Source organism: Astatotilapia calliptera, chromosome 12 (genome assembly GCF_900246225.1).
Source record: "Astatotilapia calliptera chromosome 12, fAstCal1.2, whole genome shotgun sequence".
In the NCBI taxonomy this organism is placed as follows: Eukaryota; Metazoa; Chordata; class Actinopteri; order Cichliformes; family Cichlidae; genus Astatotilapia; species Astatotilapia calliptera.
In genome coordinates, this window is record NC_039313.1 from 296,708 (window position 1) to 320,471 (window position 23,764).

The window sequence follows — 23,764 nt, forward strand, 5'->3', positions numbered from 1 at the left end:
CGTAAAGTACACATTATCAGTAAAAATATCTTTAGTATCTTTTCAGGTGGTGAATTAATTATATGAGGAATTTTTCAAATAAAATTATTTAAAAGAAAACAATCATTAGAAATCAGCATGATTAGAAAACTGATGGAGCATGATTTGTATGGAGGCTACCAGACTGCAGCAATGTTGTAATGGACTGAAAACCTTACAGTATCTGTAGCTCAAGATCAGTAGCTTATCACCTATTGATATAGATCGAGTCTATACCCCTGTAGCTCTGTTATATCCTTAAAGTGTTAAGATGACATTTAGGTTTACTACATGTATACACTGTTTTTAAAACTGCAAGGTAAAAATAGATCTCAACAACTCTGCTAGTAGTGCATGCCAATATAGTGTTAAATATGCCGTCTGTTTTGAATTATTCACAGTTATTAGTTAGAATGGTGTGAATAATAATAATAATAATAATAATAATAATAATAACAATAATAATAATAATAATAATAATAATAACAATAATAATAACAATAATAATAATAATAATAACAGATGCCTAGAAAAACCTCAAAGAACATTGTGGCCAAATATCATGAAACACCAATACAATCATTTACCTTTGTGTGGGGGAAAATCCAAGTGAGTGGTGCTTTGTGACTGTTACAGCTGTCCTGAGTTATAAGTCAAAACATCAAAGGACACAAAAACGAGTGTCTCATGATTAACACTGTGGGTCTACTGACAGCCACTGCAAAGTCTTTGGTCACATGTGCGATTCTCCATGGACTGTGTCAGCCTCTCATTATGCTGCTGAGAAGTTTGACCTAATGGAGTCTTCTCGTAGCTGACGATGCTTCCCAGAGTCACATTCTTCGCCGTGTGTGCGACGCTCAATGGTAATTCTGTAGTTTTTTCTGCACAAGAAGGATTCAAAATAAAGTAGAAAACGATGTCTTTCAATATGTTTGTTTTTCCTCTACAACTTTTACTTTAATTCCTCTCTTTCACCATTAAATCATACTCAGCAAAGTCATGGAGACCTCTGAAAGCAGGGGCTAAAGTTAAAACGCTATAACATGCAAAATAAATCAGGAAAATCTAATATGAAAGTCCTTCACTTGAATGTTTGATGATGTGACTGCTGATTAACTCTGAAGTTTTCATTTCTTCTTAATTTCAGTAAGTAAACCAGTTTTGAGTCAGTAAGGTTTCATTTGAGATATAATTCCTGAAGTGTACATAGTTTTTATCCAAGGCAAAATTACACCAGAACATGCCACTGTCCAGAAGAGCTGACTACATAGTTTTTTACCTGAAAAAGTAGAACGCTACGAGGATCACAGCCCCCAGAACAGCTCCGACTATGACTCCAGTCAAAGCTGACACTCCTAGTCCACCTGTTTGGACGAGCACTCATTAGTGAAAACAAACACTGCACCAAAATATTGTTCATCAATGTCACACGTGTCATTAACATACATTTACAGGGTGTGTCTGATTTATCGGTTTTCTCAGGGTGGTCTTTATCCCCTCCTTTCAGAGTGAAATGCTCAGTGTTGAATGCTGGCAACAGCTGAAAAGTCCCATTTACACCAAAGTAATTGGCCACCACCTGTAAATGAGTCAGATTGTTGTTGTTATTAAGCTGCACAACACATTCCCAATACGAAGCCTGTTAGAGATCTTAGAGCTTCTTCTTACCTCATAGGTTCCTGCTTCAACATTTATCATGGTCATCAAAGAGAAATCTCCATTTCTATCACCATTGGCATCTATAGACACTTGGCCAGCAATTCCTGCAACCCATTATGAAGCAGCATTATTTGACTACAATCCCAGAAATGTAGAGGGAAAGATACCTCACTACCTCATAGTGCATGAAAAGGTTTTTGTTTTGTTTTCCTTTTTGGCATATTTGTCACGTTTACATCTTTCAGATCACAAAATAAATTGTAGTACTAAACAAAGATTTTAAATAATCTTCCCAGGAGTGACTAACCTACCAAAATTATTCCAAAAGTGCATCGACATCTCCTCCAGGAGGTCACAAAAGAACCTAGAACAACATCTAAGGAACTGCAGGCCTTCATTGCCTCACTTAAGGTCAGAGTTCATTATTCAACAAGACGCAGAGCAAAAATGGCATCCATGGGAGAGTTCCAAGGAGAAACCAAAAACAACACAAAGGCTCATCTCACCAACAAGTATCCTGATGATCCCCAACACGTTTGGGAAAATACTATGTGGACTGACAACCAATGTTCCCTCTGCTGGCACGTCTCTGTGTTGCGCACAAAAAAAAATCTAACCTGAACTGAAATTAAGATTAAAACTTTAACAATTCTGTTCTGCATGTTAGTCAGTGACTGGCTGCTCCCGTATGGGATCAGAACGATGCCACCTTATCCCACAGTCCAGCCAATGATGCGATTCACATTCTAATCAACGTGGTTGACAGGCTATGACAGCGTCCTTATGTGCCGACACCGGTGTTTTAGCAAAGCGGCTGATGTGAAGTGAAGCCACGTTAATGACAACGTGTACAACCATTGGAGATGTGAGCAGGACAGACGAACAACTGACGGACAAAGTGTGGACTTTATACCAGTTTTTAAACTGTGTTGATCGGCCACGTAAAACCAGAGTTATGATAAAAATATCTGCAATGTTTGTTTTTCTTCCTGAATACTGTCGTTGTTTATATTTACTGCAGGAAGAAACGGTAAAAACGGCGTTTTATAAGGAAAACGCTCGAAAGCCTGTGAGCAAAAACAACACCAAACCCCTCCCCCAGCCTGTGTGTCAGAACAATGAGGCGACTGCTGAGTGTTACAGGTGTTACAGCAGTGACACATCTGCTGCTGTCAGGCCTGCAGGTATCAGGCTGTTGTTCTCCTTCATCTCATAGTGGACAAAAATTATTTTTTGGAGCGGCACAAATAATCTGTGTGGCATCAGATTTGATGCAGAACAGCTGATTGTTCTGTAAATAGTTTGAAATGTTTGTTTAAAAAACGCTTTGGCTGCATTTTTAGGTAAAAGCTGCAAAAAACTCTGTTTGCAAAACTCAGTTACTTTTTTGAAGAAGTAACTATATAATTAATTGCCCAACATTGGTCATTATTTACTGTATTTGCAGACAGAGTTACAGACTCTCTCCCAGACCACAGACTCATAATACAAGTCAGAGCAAAAAAAATAAAAAAGAAGGTTGTGTTTTCAAAATTGGAGTTCAAGTTATTTTTACGTCCAATAGTGTTAACATGCTGCAGGTCATGAACAAGATTTTTTTTGTAAGTGGGCTAAAGCAGTTAATTAAAAGTAGTCTAACATAAAGTTGGTTCAAAGACTGCTTCTCAGATTTGTTAGTTTTCTAGAGAGCAAATGATTTCAGAGCGATCATTATCATTTTGCACAGTACCTGCAGAGTCATCAGTCACTGTATTTTCTGTACAATGGTATATTAATGTCAGTGTTAATTCCACGTCAGCCTGATGTTTTTTTACTCCTTTGCATCAGTGGCATTTAAAAGTTCATTCTTCATTGCTCTTGTTTTGTCGATGTGCAGATGTTGCTTTAGAGTTAAGCAAATATGAAGTCTGCAAGTTTATATTTGATCATATACAAAATAACATCAGACTAAATGATGGTCACATAACACCATCTCGTGTGTTTACCTTCGAACGTTCTGTTCCACATACGTGAGGTGATCTCTGTTCCATTCTTCTTGCTGTACCCATTTTTCATGGCTTCATGCAAGGCGATGGTATACAGTAACAGGGCATCATGGAACCCCTCCACAAACATGTTGACCTGACATGAAACAAATTCATGAAGTGACTGTGCTGTTCACATAATCACGATGGCTTTTTAGGACAGATGTCACGATGCTTTGCATACATTTATCTTTTGAAGAACTGACAGAATATATTATCAATTTACTCAATATGCAAATGGTAAATGGACTGATTCTTATATAGAGCTTCTCTCCCACAGTACTCAAAGCTTAATACAACACACAACATTCACACAGCACTTTCTTCTTTGATTTTAAGTGCTTACTAAACTAACATTCATACTCCGATGGACACATCGGAGAGAAACTTAATGTCTTGCCCAAGGATAGTTGACATGCAGACTAGGGGGAGCCAGGGATCGAACCACGAACCTTCTGATCAGAATCTACCTTCTGAGATACAGCCAGACAAAGAGACTAAGTGTAAGTTTCTTGATGCGTGCACAATCATCCAGGTAAGTACATCCCAAAAAGTTGATTCTGTTCATCTGCATCTGTTTTCAGTGGGAAAAACGTTCCATCACTCATCCAAGTGACTTCTCCAGTGACTGAAACCAGCCCACTGAATGAACAGTGGACTATAGTTTCATTCGTTGTGCAAATGTCCTGTTTATAAGGTTGGAAACCTGCAGTCAGCTGAGACTAAAGAAGTCACCTGCATGAGTGTTGAAACGTTTTTCCCACTGAAAACATCCAATTATTTCTCTTGGTGGTTTTATTATGTAGTCTTAATCTACTTTTAGAACCTCTACAAAGTATCCCATTTTAGGAATTTTCTGTAGTTTAAATAGCACTGCGATGTAAAACACATTTGCTTCTGCTAGTCTCTGAAAGAAGTGGTACACACCATTGTATGAAATCTTGCTGCCCCTGGGGCTAAAACTGGGATTCTGACAGGCTCCATAAGTGAGTTAATTCCCACAGACTCCCATGATATCTTTGTCCAAGTATCTTTAGTTTTATTCTGGACTTATGTCTTAGAAAGTTATTAGATAATGAAGGTTCTAATTCCTAAATATGTTATTTTTACTGCATGTGTTTGTTATTTATAGTTCTTGATTTTTGCTGCTTTATTTTAGTTCCTCTTTTGTGTCCAGTCTGTCTCATCTCTGTGTTCCAGTCTCCAGTGTTGCTGATGGCCCGACAATCAGCTGCAGAAAAGAACAAAGTTATAACATACAAAGGTTGAAGTGAGAGTCCACTGCAGCCTGTCTGTACTGTTCATGTTGTATATTCTTCATGTGGCTTTTTTTTTTGTTGTCATTTTTGGCACAATTTGTTGTTTTTTTTACTTTTTCCCAATTTGAACTTCCCTAAAACCTCTGACATATATGGAAATAATGCTTGGGGTTTTACTCACCAGTTTGACGTTGTACTTGCTCTGAGGGGGTCGTCTAATTGTTGGGGTTATCTGTATTATTGTAGGATCTTTACCTAGACGGGTTTTATTGTTGTGGTTTGACACTATATAAATCAAACTGAATTGGAATAATCTTAACAGCAGTTTTAGTGTGAGCTAATATGCTAAACTGCTATTTTTAACACTAGTCATATATTATTCTAACCCTGGAAAAGTCCTGTAAGGTTCCAGTTATCACACATATTTTTTTAGTTCTGTTCACTTGACCCTCCAAAATCACTACCTAAACCATGAGGCAAACATATCAGCATTTACGCTCAGTTTTCTTATGCCGTACACTTCTTTATTTTAGTCTGATATTGATAGACATACTTACATTTTCACAGTCGTTGCAGTCATGAAGCCCTACTTTTTCAAAAGGCATTTTCATTTCTATGGAGAAGTTCTCAAACTCAGGCTTGACAGTTCTCAGAAGAGTCACAGTGTTCAGAGCAGCGTAGGCTTGCCTTGCATCGTTGTCGTATTCATCACCTCTCTTCCATGAGCCATTGCCTAGAATTTAAGTTTCCAGGGACAAAAAAAAACTACATTTACCAAATAATTTACAAATGTAATGCTTTGCTTGTTACATAGAGCATACATTTACACACAAACCCCATCAAATTAAACCTGTGAAGTAGAACTAAGAACTACTGAGTCTTTCTTTAATCGTTTCACATCTACTGATGCCTCACAAAGAAGAGAACTTGTGCTAGATCAATAAAATTGAATTAAAGTGAACTAAAGTAGTCTGCAATTATTCTAATTTGAATGAATTAAATGGGTAATGTCACTAATATCCATCCATCTATCCATTTTCTTCCACTAATCCAAGGCTGGGTCGCTTGGTCAGCGGCCTAAGCAGAGAAGCCCAGACCTCCCTCTTCCTGGCCACCTCCAGCTCGTCCGAGGGAACAACAAGGCATTCCCAGGCCAGCCAAGAGATATAATCTCTCCAGCCTGTCTTGGATCCCCCACAGGGCTTCCTCCTGTGAGACATGCCTGGACCACCTCAAACAGAAGGCACCCAGGAGGCATCCTTGTCAAATTTCCAAACCACCTCAACTAGTTCTTTTTGATGTGGAGTAGCAGCGGCTCCTCACCCTATCTCTAAGGGAGAGGTAACTCGTCCCTGACCCGGAGCCTCATGAACGCAACGACCACTTCGGACTAAATGATGTTGTTTTTGTGCTTTTTATCACACACACATTTACACATCAAGTTACTTTTTGCACAATGCTCCGTCTTTATGTAGTCCTGTGTTGATTGTCTGTTGTATGTAGCACCATGGCTTCGGAGGAACGCTTCACTGTGTACACATGGTTTTACTGACAATAAAGCCACTTGACTTGACTTGAGTGGGCACTCCATCATTTTCCGTCTGAGGACCATGGCCTCAGATTGGAGGTGCTGATTCTCATTCCCTCACGTATCCACGAGAGGATAAAGAGCTGGACCAGTATTCTCTGACGGGAAAGAAAACTGCATTGTTTCTCCTGTATCCGAGGTTCGACTAACAGACGTAATCTCCTTTCCAGCACCGTGACATAGACTTTCCCGGAGAGGCTGAAGAGTGTGATCAACGTATAGTTTCAGCACACCCTCCAGTCCGTCTTCTAAAAGATGGGAACCACCACCCTGGTCTGCCAGTCCAAAGGTACCACTCCTGATCGCCATCGTAGAGGTGTGTCAACCAAGACAGCTTTACAACGTCCAGTTGAAGTCAGCAGTGCTCCACCAGCACTTGTACCCCTCCTGAGTCGCCTGAGTTTGCCAGAAACTCTTCAAGGCAGTCCACAAGTCTTTTTCCATTGCCTCTCCAAACTCTTCCCACACCTGAGTTTTTGGTTCAGTCATTGCCCGAGCTGTGTTCCTCTTGGCCTGTCAGTACCTGCCTCTGAAGTCCCACAGGCTAACCAAGCCCGATAGGACTCCTCCTTCGGCCCAATGGCTCCCTTCACCTTTGTCCACCTGGTTTGGCGATTACCACCACGCAGGCACCAACCACCTTACTTAACTGGTACACACTTTAACAAACCTTGACAGACAATGCCAGTGCTTTCTAATAATTATTTACCTTAAATATGTATGTTAGACACATTTAAGGTAATGGATGTTAACTTACCATAAGAAGAGGCATTAAAGAGTTCAACATTAAAGAATATGCATTTGCCAGTTGTCATCTGTCGTTTGTGTGCAGCCAGCATGATCTCTCTTATTTTTTCTGCTCCCATGCACATAATCACCACTGCAGAGAAAATCAGACAGAGACAAAAAGTAATTTAATAGGCTCATCAGTTTATTTGGACACAATAAGTTATGAAAAGGGAAAATTAATTTAGGTAAGCTTTAGTGTAATTTACGTTAAAAGATAAGCTCCACAAATAATAGTGAAAATAATAACAATTCAGTCGGATTCACAGTCGGGTGGGTGGTGTGGTTTTGCCACACTTGTATACATTTTTCACACAGTCATCAAATAATCGTAGTTCCTGACAGATTTTCATTCCAAGCACATCAGATATTTAATGCATGTAATTTACTGTGTAGCCAGTTACAATCTTTCTCGATGTGCAGGTTAGTGCTCCACAATAGCATCGAACACCACATGTCCCAGATGTAATTCTTTTTTGAGGAGCATATCATGTTAATCAAATTCTAACACACATACCTCACATAGCTTCAAATGATGAAAAGAACCATCAAAGTGAAAACAGTAAGAAATTTACTACAAGCCTATCTCCAGCACAGCTGCTGATAATTATTACTGTAAGCATCAGGCCTGATGTGCACGTATACACAGAGCGCTCTGTGGACTATTTCCAACACAAAATGTAACCAGTGGATGTGTGGTGTGTAATCCTGGATGCACGTCACTCTGATTAGAGCCTGCAGATGGAGCAGATACTGGACCAGCTGCCGTCAGAGACAGCTGGCTAAAGCTAATCAGCTGATGGACTCCATGCAGTGTGCTGCTTTTGGGCCACATTGGCACAATCAGTGCTGTTACTTAAACTGTATATTTTCAGTTTAATCAGTCATGTTAGTCAGACACCGTCCTCACATCTGATGGAGCAGATAAGCTTTTAACTTAATCAAGCTGTCTGTACAGAGTGCATCATGACTCATATTTCATTTCAAAATGTGATTCGATCTTCAAGATTAAGAACTTACTGATCCTGCTGGGCTGCTTGATGTCGCTGCACAACAGACTAAGCATTTAGGTACACACTAATGAACTGTAAGGAAAAGATTCATTACAGCAGCCCAGCTTCTTCAATTTCTCAGTATTTGGTGTTCATATGGAGATGTGGACAGGGGCCAGCATGGTACCAGCTGAGCATGCCTGAGAACACATCCTAAAGAGGAAGGTGCTCAAGAGGTATGTTGATCAGATACTGAACTGCACAGCTGACTCATATCAACACAAACAACCAAGTTGTCTCCAGATGTACAAGCTCCTGTTTCTAAGATGGAGTTAATACACTACATAGATGAAACCTATATTTCGTAACCTTTATATACTTAATATAATGTGTTGGTTTACTACCTCAATCACTGCCAGGGGCTTGGACTGTAGAACAACCAGGAAAACACGCAACACATCAACTACACATTTAAATAGTGCTTTTCTACTCTTGCTGAGCACTCGGAGCATTAAGAAGCTGTGTACCGATGAAACACAGTCAAAGCTAGGTGCAGGTTCACTGTTCACTGTGTCTTTCTCAGGAACAACACTCCAAGACTCCTGCACTTAGGGACACACCTCACTTGCTTTTACTGTATGTAACTGTATCCACTGCCACTCATTGTCATTTGATCAACATTATTGGATTATTATTATAATTATTATTGGATGTTTCAAGTTCTGTTGAGTAGTGGACTTCTATAAAATTGAAACTGGTACTGGTGCTTTTCTCCAAAGCACTTTCTAGTAAAAGTCTTATTCGTCCAGTCTCACACGCTTTCATACCAGGACTTTAGTCTAAAACTAAAACAGCTGCACTGGAGGCAACTTATCTCTTGAAGGCAACTTCAGCATCTTGTCTCGGAGGAGCCAGCGATCCTTCTTTCACAACCAAAGTAGTTGCATTGTGCAGACCATTACAATGCAGAGTTTATATGAGTCCTACATTGTTTCACTTGTTATAAGAAGTACCAGCTGCTTGGTGGCCTGACACACTAATATGCCCTGAGAAAAAAGAGACATGTGTGTAAGCAGTAAACCATAACAAGCTGATTAGAGGACGTTTAAGTTTAAACACAACACAACTGTGTCTTTTTCCCTTTTGCTCTTTGGAAAAGCTGTGATGTCCGTGGCACGGGTAAGCACATGCTTTGGTAGACTGGTGCTGAAATGGGAGTCGTATATGTCAGTGCTAGAAATGGACCACACTACATTTTTTACAGTTTGATTCACTGCAAGTCAGGATCAGTGCTGGATTTGTATTTTTCTCAAAAGAAGAAAGCTTTACACACATACAGTGTGGAGACATTATTGTAGCATCTTTAACTTCAAATATAAAATGTCTTGATCCTGTTGTGATTTGGTGCTGTACAAACTGAACTGAGACATGCTCAGGAGATGCTGGTTCTCTTTGGATGCACTTTCATGTGTAACTTAATCTCAGCGAATAGATGAACAAATACAGATGCAGCTTCTTCTCATCTGTCCACGCTGTCCAGTGCATTTGTTCAAGCTCCAAAAAGAACTCTGGAGTTAAAGTTAAAGTGCAGAAAAAGTCACTAAACTATGAGTGAAACAGCAACAGCACTTTGTGAGCAAGTGTGCACACTTTAGTCACACTTGTGGAATACTGATTTAATATAAAATTAAATTATTTTACATTTGACTGGTCTTCACACTCCAACACGCTGGGAGTCGGTGTTTCTCGAATGCCTTTGAAGTAAAAACTGACCACTTTTCAAATTGTAATTGTAAAATTTTTATTATTATTATTCAATTCAACAATGCAAAGTCCTCGAAAACTAGGAAAAAAAATTAATCAAATTAATAGAGTTCATATAAAGCACCCTGATTTGCATATTAATTGCAGGAATTTAAAGATAATCATCTGAAGAATTTAAGAAATCCATGTTAGTAAAGAGACTCCTCACTGCTCTGTAGACCGCAGAGCCTTTTCTGTTTACTTTAAATATTTAATGATCAAAATGAGTGAAGTGAGCCGAGGAGGAAAAAGTCAAATGTAACGAAGGATTTTGCTGGGTTGTATAAAAGGGTTTTTTTCCCCTCTGGTGTCCCAGTGATTAAAAATAAATAAACCAACAAACACATGGCTGCACAAACAAGGCTTGCAATTGAAAAACAGTAACCCCAGCGCCCCGTCTAATAAGGAAGATTCAGAGTCTCGCTGGAACATTCCTCACAACTCTGTCACTTAAACACACCTCCTGAAATATCCCTTGAGTCAGTGGGACAAACTTCACCTCAGTACTGCCAGCACTGTAGCACCCTTTAATTACACTGGGCTCTACACACTACTGGCCCTGTATATGCTCTGCAAGCCATTCCACGGGGCAGCGCTTGCAGCCAGCAATATTTCAAAACTTCTGGATTTTCCTTTTTGCTGGAGCGCTGATGCTCGTTACAAATGAACTCAGGAATGGGCCAGCACATGGAGCACTTACTGAGTGCCCACACTGTATTTCAGATGCCCTGTTTCGCCTGTTAGCTTTCGAAATATAACATAGTGAAAATGGGCAGAGGCAAATTGCAATGCCATTTCCATAAAACAACAAGCAGTGATGTTGGATGTGCTTGTCAGACAGGTGAACGGGATAAGGAAAAGAAAGGAGGGTGGAAATTAAATATGTATATGTAGGTCAGTTAAACAGAGTCCTTAAGATACAGAAATCAATATTTATTTCCTGACTAACTGTTTCTCCTTATTATTATAGTCCTGGGGTACATATCACTGTCTGAACCTTGCAGCCTGATTATCAAGTCACTTGTGGTCGCAGAGTCAAAGTGGATCTCGAGTCCTACCGGAGCCCTGGAGGAGTTCTGTCCTTCATACAGATTCAGGATCAGAGTGCAGGTCTCACATGGACTAACAGTGGAAATGAACCAATCACAAGAAAGGTGCTTTATTTTCAGTTTGTGTTAGAATCTTTATGATGTGATGTTACAAAATCATCTATAACAAATAGTTTGGGTTTTTTGTTTGCATATGTTGGGAGAAGCACATAGTTTTGAATTATTGGAGATAAATTATGAAAATTTCAGGGGCGGATCACGCCTCCAAACACGGCCCTTCCGTGTATTTTCTATATATGACCCGCACCCCCGGCCCAGTTCTACAAGCTGTTCGTTCGCGTTGATCCCCCCGTGTTCTCTCATTAGTACACGGGGGGATCTGCCAGGCCCGGGAGCTGCCGCCAGTCCCTATCGAGGACTTCGAACAACCGCAGCTCAATTCTTGATTAACCCTCTCAAGGCAGGTGTTGCCAATTTACAACAGTTAAAAACTAACAACCTGATTACCCCACATACATATTTTATGAGTTTTTTTTACTCAGAAGTACCACTGGAGGACTTGGTTGTGCATTAGCAACAAAAGGTTTAATTTGAGCATGAGAGGGCTAAGCCATTTGCCTTTATATACTAAAACTAAGCTAAAACTAACCCCTGACCCTAACCCTACATCTTACATTGTAATTTTATTTGCATTTCAAACTGAGTATGAAACAATAAATTTTTTCAGTTATCAGGAAAATCAAACTAAAGGATCAAATTCCAAATGACATCACCTCAAAAAACCAATCAAATCTGAGAAGCTGGATCGTCAGATTATAACGGGCAAAGCTGACGACAGCCTGAAACTGAAGCTGATAAACATGTGATTCACTGCCTTTAATATTCATGGTTTAAAAGCATAAATGAAGCCTTTAGAAAAATAATATTACTCTTCAAATCTGTGCTTCACGCTTCATTCAACATAGAAACATGACACCCAGCTTGACTTAAGGTTTTATTGTACAATATCAGCTCTGGGAATTTGGGACACGGTCTAAAGTAATAACCCAACATGTGGCTCTCAGTCAAACAGAGGAAACATATCAAATCTTTAAACTTTTACATTTGATGAAAATCTCATCTGTGTCTTATTTTTCAATGGCAACACATCTGAGAAAGCTGGAAGAGTATGAAGGAAACTGCATATGTCAACGTTTACCTGAAGTGGGTCTGAATCTAGTGTTGTATACCACAGCCACAGCTCTATCCATAATGCAATTACAAACACACAGGCACTGCTTTTTCCAGACCTGGTGGAGAGAAACTGATGGCTGATGACATATTATTAGTTGCCTACGGTAACCTGAACATGTAAAGAGGAGCAGATGGTGCCCAGGAGGAGTATTAATGTCATGGTAGTGTTTCAGTTTTTGTACTTCTCACCACCATTCCTAGAGGAACTGATGAGCTTGGACTGATGAGCTGAGACTGTAGTTAAGCTGTAACAGTGTATAAACCTTTTTACTCTAACAGTAAAGAAACATTATTTCCTTACTGTGTAGATGGATAAAAATACATAGTTAACATTTTTAGAAAAACACAAGAAACAATGTAGAACCAGGTTTGCAAGCTTTGTTTTAGAAAACACCTGTTCAGTCTCACGTGATAAAATATCTAACCATGGCGTAATTCCTATTAGCAACAAGAACAACAGGAGACACCCAGAGAGGAGGCAGCGTTTAGCATTTAGGATAACATTAGCATATGCTAATCACATAATTTAACACTGATAATTAATGTTATTGGTTACAGTTTTTTTCAGTCGCTAACAAGCGTTTGTCCAAACAGTTGTCACATTTGCAAAACTCTAAACACAATTAGCACAGCATCGGTCTGTTGTGGCCATACCATTCACACATTTCATGTCGTGTTCACCCAATATGCAGTCAGTGAACACATTTCCACAATGCTTACATTTTCTTAACAGACAAGCTATACCTCCCAACAGAATTATGGACTGTTTTTGTAGTATCTACGAATGTTAACACACAACATCCCACAATCGCAAAAACAATATCCCAAACCTTAGATACAGTATAAAAGCCTCTGCTTCTGCAATGATATCAGTACAAAAACAATATCAATATCAAAAACATATCTCAGCTGATAATAAACAAACAATTGAATAATTGACACACAGCTGATTTATGTTGGGTAAATTGGGCCAACCACACCTTCTTCCATTCTGGCTTAGACTCAGTGGGGTTTATAAGGCAAGACCTTGAGGAGTGATGTTTTTGGAAACAAAAAAAAGACAAACACTGTAATGTCTGGTCGAGGAAGAGTAAGAGCAAGGGGCCCAGGGAGAAGAGCAGGCCCAAGGAGAGGGCAAGGTAGAGGTGTGAGAATGCGTGGTGGTGGCATTCCAAGGGCTGCAAGAACAGTAGTCAGTGATGAAATCCGTGCCACTATCATTGACCATGTAATCAACCATGGTCTTTCACTAAGAGAGGCTGGTGAAAGAGTGCAGCCCAATTTGAGGCGGTCAACGGTTGCCTCCATTATACGCATCTTTCAACAAACCAACAGGTAAGTATTGCATTTTACATGGATTGTTTCTATTCTCACTTGACATGTCAATATTGTCATACAGTAATGCATATGTTGAATTTTTTGTCTTTCTAAAGAATACAACATCTTCCACCCTCTGGGGGAAGAGGAAAGCTCCTCAGTAATGATCAGGAGCTTGCCATTGTAGAAATGGTTACTGCAAATAATGCAATAAAACTGCGTGAAATTCAAACCAGAATTGTGGCGGACCATGAGATATTCGACAATATCGATAGAATCAGCCTCACAACCATTACGCGGACATTGTCCAAACACAGAGTGCGGATGAAGCAGCTCTACACTGTTCCCTTTGAGAGGAACAGTGAGAGGGTCAAGGAGCTACGATGACAATATGTCCAGGTACAGTGTATATTCAATCCAATGTCCAGTTCTATAAGCTTTGCACTTTGCAAGTAGGTAACCTACACAATACTAGGTTACAGTACAGTATGGTATACAGTAATAACATGACTTACATAAACTTTGTTTCAGAGAGTTATGGAATTGGAGGCCAACCAGGCCCCTCATGAATTCATATACATCGATGAGGCAGGATTCAATCTGGCCAAAAGGCGTCGACGTGGACGAAATGTAATTGGAAAAAGGGCCACAGTTGATGTGCCAGGACAGAGAGGGGCAAACATTACCATGTGTGCAGCAATTGCAAATGCAGGATAACTCCTTCACAGATGTCAGGTTGGACCCTATAATACAGAGCGCTTGCTTGCCTTTCTCAATGATCTCCACCAGCGCCTGGTTCCAGAGCAGGGTCCGGAGGGTGAAAACATGAGGACCTTTGTAATTACCTGGGACAATGTGGCTTTCCATCACTCGCAAGCAATAACAACATGGTTTGAAGTCCACCCAAGACTGGTGAGTCTCTTCCTTCCACCCTATTCACCTTTCCTCAACCCCATAGAGGAGTTCTTTTCTGCATGGCGGTGGAAGGTTTATGACCATCAGCCACATGACCAGATGTCCCTCCTTGAAGCCATGGATGCTGGCTCCAGGGACATCACAGTTGACGATTGCCAAGGGTGGATCCGACATACCAGGCGGTTCTATCCCAGGTGCATCGACTTGGATAACATCAGATGTGATGTTGATGAAAACATGTGGCCTAACCCTGAAGATCGCAGAGATTAGATGCAAAGTTTTTGCCTTTTTTTAGCCCCCCTCCCCCCTTTTTATCTTGGCTTTTTGCTGTTGTTTTTTTGTTCAGAATGCTCTTGTGTGTTTCATGGATATTTTGTTCACTGTAAGCAATACTGTAAAACTTTCTCTGTCCTATCATACCGTGTTTCTACTGTACCTCCTGTAGTAAACAGTAAAGAAACAAACACTTGTTTGCTTTTTACTGGAATGCTTTTGAATGTGAACATTACTGTACATGTGGACATACAGTTACCAACCAAGACATTTCTGGTGTCAAAATGGTGGATTGCATGTTTCGCATGCAAATACCTGTAAAACTGAAACATAAAAGTCTATGCAGTTTTTGTAATGTCAATAATAGCCAGTATTTTGAAACCTGGTGTACTTTGATTGACTGCATGTACCTTGTGAAGTGAAAACAAGTGTTATTCTTTGACAGACTAATTTCATTTTGAGTCAGATTCATAGTGTTTTTGTACAGTTAGTGTGTGCAGAGAAAGATGTGTTCTAATTTTGAAATGAGGAGTTAGTATATATTTAACAAAGTGTATTTTTGAGAAGGAAATTATCCATTTGGCCAATTGTGTTTTGTAGGTGTGAGTCTGTGTTAAGAGTTTAGAAAAGTATCTGAAGTATGGGTAGGCGCTTGTTAGCGATTGAAAAAAACTGTAATATGTGCTCTCCTAACCAGTTTCACATAAATGAAACTCCTGCAGACAGGTTTGCTTGCCACATTTATTGGTTTACAAATTTTCAGTCTATTGAGGCTTCATCAGGTATAGGGTAAGGCAAACGTAAGGCTATAGGAAGCAACACCTGTAGAGCAGGTATTGCTTCCTGGATGGATGGATCATTTTTAAACTGTTGCAGTTTAAAAATGTTTAAAAAAGTTAGCTTGCACTTCATGTTGCATGAAGTGCAAGCTAACTTTGGGCGATACGTAAACATGTTCCAACAGAAAATCATCAGTTGCACATGCGCAGACTTTTTGATGGGCGGAGCAATGTAATCATGCACGGACTGATTTGCGCGTTTAGAACATAGAAAAAGTCCAAACATGGACGAACTAATTGCCAAATTGCACACTGGAGGAGAAGGCGCAGATAGAAATGGACTGTTACCTCAGCGAGGAGGTTGTAGACGGAGAAGACGATCCACTTGTTTGATGGAAAGTACATGAAAAACGTTGATGTCACACATGGCACAGGCTGTGTACACCAGCCACAAACACACCTTCAGAACACGTCTTCATCACCGCTGCTAATATTGTTAACCACCTGTGCACGCTGCTGAAACCTGATGAAGTAAACATGCTCGTTTGCCTGTCACAGAATTTTGTTTAGGGGGAATATTTTACCTTCTTTTCTTGTTTGTTTCAGTATTAATATAGATACTTTTTGGATTATGTATGTATGTATTTATTTATTTATTTGAGACACGCCGAATCGCACAAAAAACGTAGCTTTACGTCAGAGATTTCTTTTTATGATCGCTGCAAGAGACATTTTGATTTTTTATTTATTTGTTGTTTGGTCGAGTGTGTCATACAAACACTGGAACGACCTGTAAACACGTTAGTGGAAAAAAGAAGCCAGTTTCTGTCACAGCGGGACTGAACAGACTCACGCGCAGGCTCTGAATAGAGAACACAAGAGTCTTTATTTACAGCAACACCAGGTGATCTATTTACAAACTGGGGAAAGACGGGCTCCGGGGATCCGCACACGAACGGGGGACAAGACGCTGGAAGTCCACACACACTCCTAACTCCACACTCCGTCCACGCTCCACGCCTCACGCTCCTCTTCACACTCCACAGAAAACACAAAAGCTCACTCCAAACTTCACTCACTTCACTGTGTTACCTGAACTTCGCTCAGGTAACACAGGGGTTGGTCCAGGGAAGTCTATTCACAGAGACACGGAAGGATCACTACGGGTAGATCGCTAAGAAAACACGAGAGTAAGCTGAGCTGGGTTTACACTGACGAGAGTCGGCAACGGTCCAGCGACGAGAAGCACGGTGCTGCCATCTTATAAAGGGACTGGAACACTGTCGGGTGATGAGCCACAGGTGTGTGATTGCGACCAGGTGCGTGAGCCAAAGGCAGGAGCCCACAGGTGAGCTCCACCCAGGCGGAGGAAAGAGAGGGAGGGAGAGAGCAGGAACAAAATCTAAACAAACACACATGTAGCCACGATGAGCCAACCAGGTAGACCAGGGGTCGGCAACCTTTCTGATGACGAGCGCATCTAAAATCTCCTCAGAGGTCAGTGTGCCATATGGTTGCATTAGCAATACATTTAATAATGCTCTATATTAACAGTTACGCACTATATAGAACCACTTTATAGAATCATATTTGTCCGCAGATGTTGGCAGCTGTCAGCGAATAGCTATCAGCTATTTGGAAACAAAAAAGACTTTTTAACCATAACAGCAAATGAACTGTACAACAGAAAATACAAATGCTATTTATGGTCTCCTCACAACAATGATAAGAAAAATAAACTGGGCCAATATGGCATGTTTGTTATCTCTGAGTGGGAGACCATGTGATCTCTCCTCTCCCACTCAGAGACACAGGTCTCCCAGTGTCCAGCATTCAGAGGCTACCTGAGGAGTCGTGTGAGAGACAATCTGCTCACACAGACATGTAGAGCCAAATACTGTCAATAAGGCCTCTGCAATGTTCTGAAGACAGTTAAACTTGTCAGATAGTGACGTCCAGCAGGTGAACATGCAGCTCCATGAACACACACAGCTGTGGATTCCAGCTGCATCTGTAGTTCTGCAAACTTTGACACCACAGAGTCGAGGTTTTTATTTCAATCAGCTGCATTTTGATGTCATATTAACTCAGACAGTTAATGCGAGACAAATCCAGCTGCTCATTAAAGCTTCTGGTTTGATCAGAAAAGAAAACATTGGTCCAAACACCTGAAAGTCCCAAAAACACATAGTGAATTCTGTCTCGAGTCTACGGATGTATCCGTGTATCTCCGCGGTGCTGATGCTGCGCCGAGCGGAAAGCTCCTGAAGCTTTTGAAGTGTCGGAATGTAGAAAGCTAACAACGTCTCTCTCACCAGTAGCTAAGTTATTTTAACCCAATTACAAGTTGAATCTGGTAGTTGGGGTTGTTAGCTAAGATACGGTCATTAAGAAGCAGCACAACTAATGTGTCTATGCGAGCTGATTTGCGATGTGCACCGCTGGCGTGGCCATTTATTTTCTAATGCTCCTTCTCAGATTAACTCACTGCATGTCGTGCGCAGGGCTGGACTGGGACAAAACATCACATAAATATTTAATAACAGCGAGACATTTTAAATGAGAATAAGAAAGTATATCTTTGTGCCCCCCTCTCCCTGTTAATGCCCTACCTGCCCCCCTGGCAAAACTTTGCTTGATCCGCCCCTGCACAGTTACCAGCTGTCAGCTACACAGAAAAGGATCCTGGTGTTATTTGTCTCTCAGAAACAGTTTATAACTTCAACTCTTTCATGTCACCTAAAAGGTAAACCAACTCTACTAACTAACATTATGAATAAAGTTCACTATCAGTAACTTCATAGCACCACCCATCTGTAGAAACTCCATCATGCTAGCTAGCACGCAGTACGAAAAAGTCAGCACAACGAAAATAAACTCCACCTAAACTTGGTTCATATCTGACCCAGATAGACTGCAGGTCATAACTTCTTACCTGAAGTTCAGTTCACCTGACACTCGGACCGGCGGCCGCCTCGCGTCTCTCCTCCTCCTGCCTCCCCTTTCTCTCATCCACCAGCTGGCCTCTGTGGAAGAGTTTTTTTTACACACCGGCCAGCATCTGGCCAATCCACCACCTCTCATTGTTTATTCCATTACAAAAAAAATCATCAGCCCATAAAATCGAAAAATCACCATCGGCCCACCGAGCAAATGCCCGGTATCCCGATGGCCAGTCCAGCTGTGGTCGTGCCATTTGTTAACCCTTCGTGTGCCGACTGTGGCACGTGTGCCCAGGGGTGCCGACCCCAGGGTAGACACAGGGACCCTGACAGTTTCTCTTTGTTTCCATTATTGTGGTTTTTATTTATATATAATGCTTTTTTTCTGAACATAGGCTGCTGCTGTTCTTTCTTTCTGTTATGAGTCTGAGTAAATGAATCTCTGCATTTGGGCACACTCTGAGGAGGAGGCTGTTAAAACAGTGCGTTTATTTACTTCTGTTGACTGCTTCTGTTAGCTTCAACCACAAACTTACTCATGGACAAATAAATAAATAAATGGCTCTTGTAAAAACTATCAACGATAGGGCGGCCTATCGTCGATATATTCGCCCAATCACCCAACCTTAGTGCAAGCACATCACAAGATATTGTGAAATATCAATATCTACAGCCTGAATCTCATACATTCTACAAGAGCCTGAGGTTATGGTTAGGTGTGGAATATACGGCTGGAACATGTGTTACCGCGGGAGTGTCATCCTAATCCATTTCATCCACAATCCGGCAGGTAGCATAGGAACGTGGAAGGTCACCTTTCGCGTTCCCATTGAATGCCTCGGGACGTGACAAATTGTCGGTATATTACGTGTCGTGAGTGAGAACGGGCTGAGGTCATGAGCTACCTCCACCAGCTGAGCCAAGGCAGCATGGATGCATGCTTTCATATGTTGCAACAGAATTTGAGACCAGACAATATTTCTTCGGTCATCTAACGGAAGTCTTCTAGCTAATGGAAGCACCTGTCATCTTATTACCTGATGTGGGGGACAGGTAACATCTGAAAATAACACTAACTCTATTTTGAGTGATTTCATCAAAATGTACTAATTGGCTTTCATGAATAATAAAATGGGATTACCTGTGAGACAGCTTTACACCTTGACTCTTACTGCTGAGCCGTACTGTTGGAATATATGCAGACTGTATTCTGATGCTATCAAAATAAGAACGGTCTGTTCTGAAAAGCACATCAAGCGTTGGTATGTTTATGCTGTTCTCCATTAAAAGTTAAGGTAAATTCACAACAAAAGCAGATTAAAGGTTATTAAAGGATAAACCGACCTTTATAAATATGGGTCTTTATAAATATAGTAAAAGAACACAAAACTCAAAATACCACAACACAAGAATCTGATTCTGTGGCTTTTCCAAGTAGAGACATGGATGTGAGGTGGTTGTAGCTTAGGAGGTAGAACAGATCATCTATAAATTAGAACAGCGGTCCCCAACCCCCGGGCCTCGGACCGGTACCGGTCCGTTAGTCGTTTGGTACCGGGCCGTGAGAGTTGAGGCTCAGGTGTGAAATGTCTGGTTTTCAGGGTTTTTATCGGTTTTCGGCGTTATTTTGTTATCGTTTTTATCGTTTACTCTGTTTTCCTGGGTCTTTTCACGTGTGCTATGAATAAATCTTCTTTTTTTCAGTACCGGTACTAGTTTTATTTTGTTATATTTATCCGCGACACCTCACGTGTCCGTGAAAATATTGTCGGGCATAAACTGGTCCGTGGCGCAAAAAAGGTTGGGGACCGCTGAATTAGAACATTGGTGATTTAATCCCTGGCTGCTACAGTCAGCAATTTCCCCCAGGGATCAATAAAGTATTCTGATTCTGATTCTGATACCCAATGTCTTTAAGCAAGATCCTATCCCCAAGTTTCTCTCCAGTCCATCCAGAGAGGGATGTTGGAAAGTAAACCCTTAACCATAGAAAAACCTCATGAATGTGTGAAAGAGATATGTTGTATAAAGTGTTTTGAGTGCTCAGAACCAGCCATTTACCATTTACCAGTACTACAGATAAGAAGCTAATGACTCGGCAAATCCCTTTGAGTAAGAACTTTGCACTGGGAGAAAGAGCACCTTTTAACCGGAGCTCTCTGTCAAAACAAGCCTCAGTGAGGGCAGGTATTTGACATTTGAAAAGTTGCAGCATCAAACGAGAAAGCAGAGAGATAAGCACAGAGAGTCTAACCACTAACAGCACAAAGCACACACAAAAGTCTGTACTAGCTGAGGTCTTAATGCATCGATCATCCAGGTAAGGATATCCCAAAACTGGACGTGGTGTTTTCACAAAATGCTTTTCAGTAATGATGGGAAGTCCCCCAGCAGCCGGAGCTTATATCAGAATAACTAAGCTCAAAGTCACCATCACTCAAAAGGAAAGACTGAAGCTCGATTTTTAAAGTAGATGACTATCTCCTGGACACCTAAAGGCTTTGAATCCCATTTTATTTTTGGAAACTGCGAGAAATGCAGGACAGTATGAGGTCTTTAAGACATAACTGACCTGATCATTCAGGACTTGATACTGGATGGAGAAGGATTTTAAATTTAATTTGAGAGTAAGTCAGTAAAGAGAGCTCATATGGGAGAAATATGAGCTCTCTTTTTAGTTCCTGTTAATATTCTGCCTGCTCTGCTATTAGAAAATGGCAACCAATACTACATTTGTCATGCGCCGCGGCGCGCGTGCACAAAAAGGATCCAGACGCAGACACCGCGCTAACAGAAAAGACACGTTATTGTAATAATGAAAGGCGACCCGGGAAAACTAGGGAGCAAAACAAGAAACTAAAAACCCAGGGAAACAATGACACGAGGAAGCCGGGATCGGGACCATGGGAGGGATAGAACGGGACCGTGGGAGGGAAGTGTGGCAGTCCGTGAGCAGGAAGTCCGTGGGGATAGCGAATAGGCCAGATGATGCACCGAGTGATCCAGTTGAGCCGGAGGACAGGCAGGTGGCAGACGCCGAGTAGAAACCACTGTGGGGGTGACTAACGGACTGGCGTGGAACATCCGTCAGCGCCGGGTTAAGTAGATTTTCGTGTAGTCACCGTGATGGAGAGCAGGTGCGCCAGTGATGGCCCAGCCCGGGGGTGTGGCTACCCGAGCATCACGCATTCCACAGACACAGGACCACGGACCATGACAACATTATTATTATTAAGGAGTTTCTATTACTGAATGATCCTATTAAAGATTGTCATTGGCTTCACTCTGAGAGTCACTACTAAGCAGCATATTAATGATGCTACATTTGTGCACATTAATTGGATACAATGTGGTCAAATGTCTGTGTTTGTTGTATCTCCCCTGTCTGTTGTGATCAGTGCTGGGGTCGTCATGTGTTACACACATTACACAACACTGTTCTTCAAAGTAACGCAGTGTGTTACTTAATTACTACCAGGAGAAAATAATTCATTATGCTACTTGTTATAATAGTGTTGCATTTCTCCATAAGATGACCTGAAACACATTTAAATCCAAGGCTACAGTCCTACACAACAGCCTGTAACGTTGAGTTGTGTTGCGTGGTGGAGCGGAGGCGGCAAAACACCTAGCAGGCTAATCGGAAGAACACACACTCACGCTGGTATCGATAATCCACGGTGGTTCTTTAATACGCGTTCTTCGACAACCATATAAAAGCCCGGCTGAACGGCTGCGGCTCAACAACATAACGCCCAGCATTCATACAACCCAAGCGTTGCAAATAAAACAAAAAAAGGTCTGGAGAAGAAAACATAAATCTGTCCCTCGTTAAGCACAAGCGTGAAGGCACGTGTCCTCATAATCCCGGAGCGAGAGAGAGAGACCAGTGGCACACACTGATGACACCATCAATCCTCGACTTGGGTGTCTTAAAGGGACACCACACCATAGTGGCTGTTACAAGCCCTGCCCTAATGAGGACACACACATGATTTTTCTCTCAGTATTTAGGTATGAACAAACACAAAGCAAAGATGAAAATCAGAACAAACTTTATCACCACAGTGACTCTAACTTAGAAAGAAGAACAGGTCGAAACAGAGGCTGCAGTCCAACTGCTCACCTGTTTGTCACCTGTTGAAGTTCAGGCTCTGGCTGCTGGGGTAGGGTCAGCATTCGCCCACTCTAACATCACTTGGCTAGCTTAGCATTAGCATGGCGTCTGTGCAGATAGATGCAGCTTGCACTTTACCGTCGCGTTCTCGTCCTTTTATGTAGTAAAATAACGTCCATATCCATGCTGTAGACTGCAACAGACTGAAACCAGCTGATTGTAGCTCGAGTGCATGTCACACTGATAAGCAGACTAACTGTTAACCCGAACTGAACTACTGCGACTCAGCTCTGCAAAACTGAGTCTCATCCCTACTGTTTATACAAGATATTTGGACATTATTAGTGTTTTAGCAGTAATAACTCACTATTTACCACAGACGTCATCATTTTCTTATTGCTGATCAAGCACCTCTGTGCTGTCAGGTGAAAGCAACACCATACAGCGAAAAATAACGAATAATATGTAATTATTATCAAGTTGACCTATTCCTGTTGGTGCCAGGACACCACTCTGGTTTGTTTGGGCCCATCCTGAGCCCTGGTGATATTTCGCAGTACAATAGTTGCTTTGCAGGCTGTAACGCTGCACTGTGACAGGCCAACAACACCATTTATAAGATCATGTTGGCAGTTGTTTTACACTGAAGTAGTTGTTCATCTTGAACAAGTTGTATAATATGCAACAGTCCATGTTTGTGGGCATTTCTGTTCTTCTGAACTCTCCATACAGAGTTTTGTGTAAAAACTGATCATTTCCTACAAACATGACTATGACATCATAACAGATGAGAGTAGCAACTGAGTGCCAGCACGGGGAAAAGCTGAGAGCTGTCACAGCATCATCAGACATGATGCCTCTCACTGGAAGCTAGTTAGGAAAGATTTACATTTCTTAGAAAAGCCTGCTGTTCACATTGGTTATTGATGTTTTTGTGTAGCCACACATGAAACATGGAGGAGCGTTCAGCTCTGCCCACTGCTCGGCTGTTGAATCCCATAAAATAT

General features: G+C 41.2%; 1 protein-coding gene across 1 annotated transcript in view; it reads right to left on the reverse strand.

Moving 5' to 3' along the window:
- Positions 1-511: 511 nt before the first annotated feature.
- The window catches only part of npr3 (natriuretic peptide receptor 3), a 28,423-nt gene continuing 5,170 nt past the window's right edge, over positions 512-23,764 (reverse strand). The window contains exons 3-9 of the mRNA XM_026188285.1: positions 7,309-7,431; positions 5,521-5,696; positions 3,666-3,801; positions 1,690-1,784; positions 1,468-1,600; positions 1,301-1,385; positions 512-902 (exon numbers count right to left, since the gene is read on the reverse strand). Coding sequence (XP_026044070.1) covers positions 791-902; positions 1,301-1,385; positions 1,468-1,600; positions 1,690-1,784; positions 3,666-3,801; positions 5,521-5,696; positions 7,309-7,431 — 860 coding nt within the window. The 3' untranslated portion in view covers positions 512-790. The remainder of the gene's footprint in view (positions 903-1,300; positions 1,386-1,467; positions 1,601-1,689; positions 1,785-3,665; positions 3,802-5,520; positions 5,697-7,308; positions 7,432-23,764) is intronic.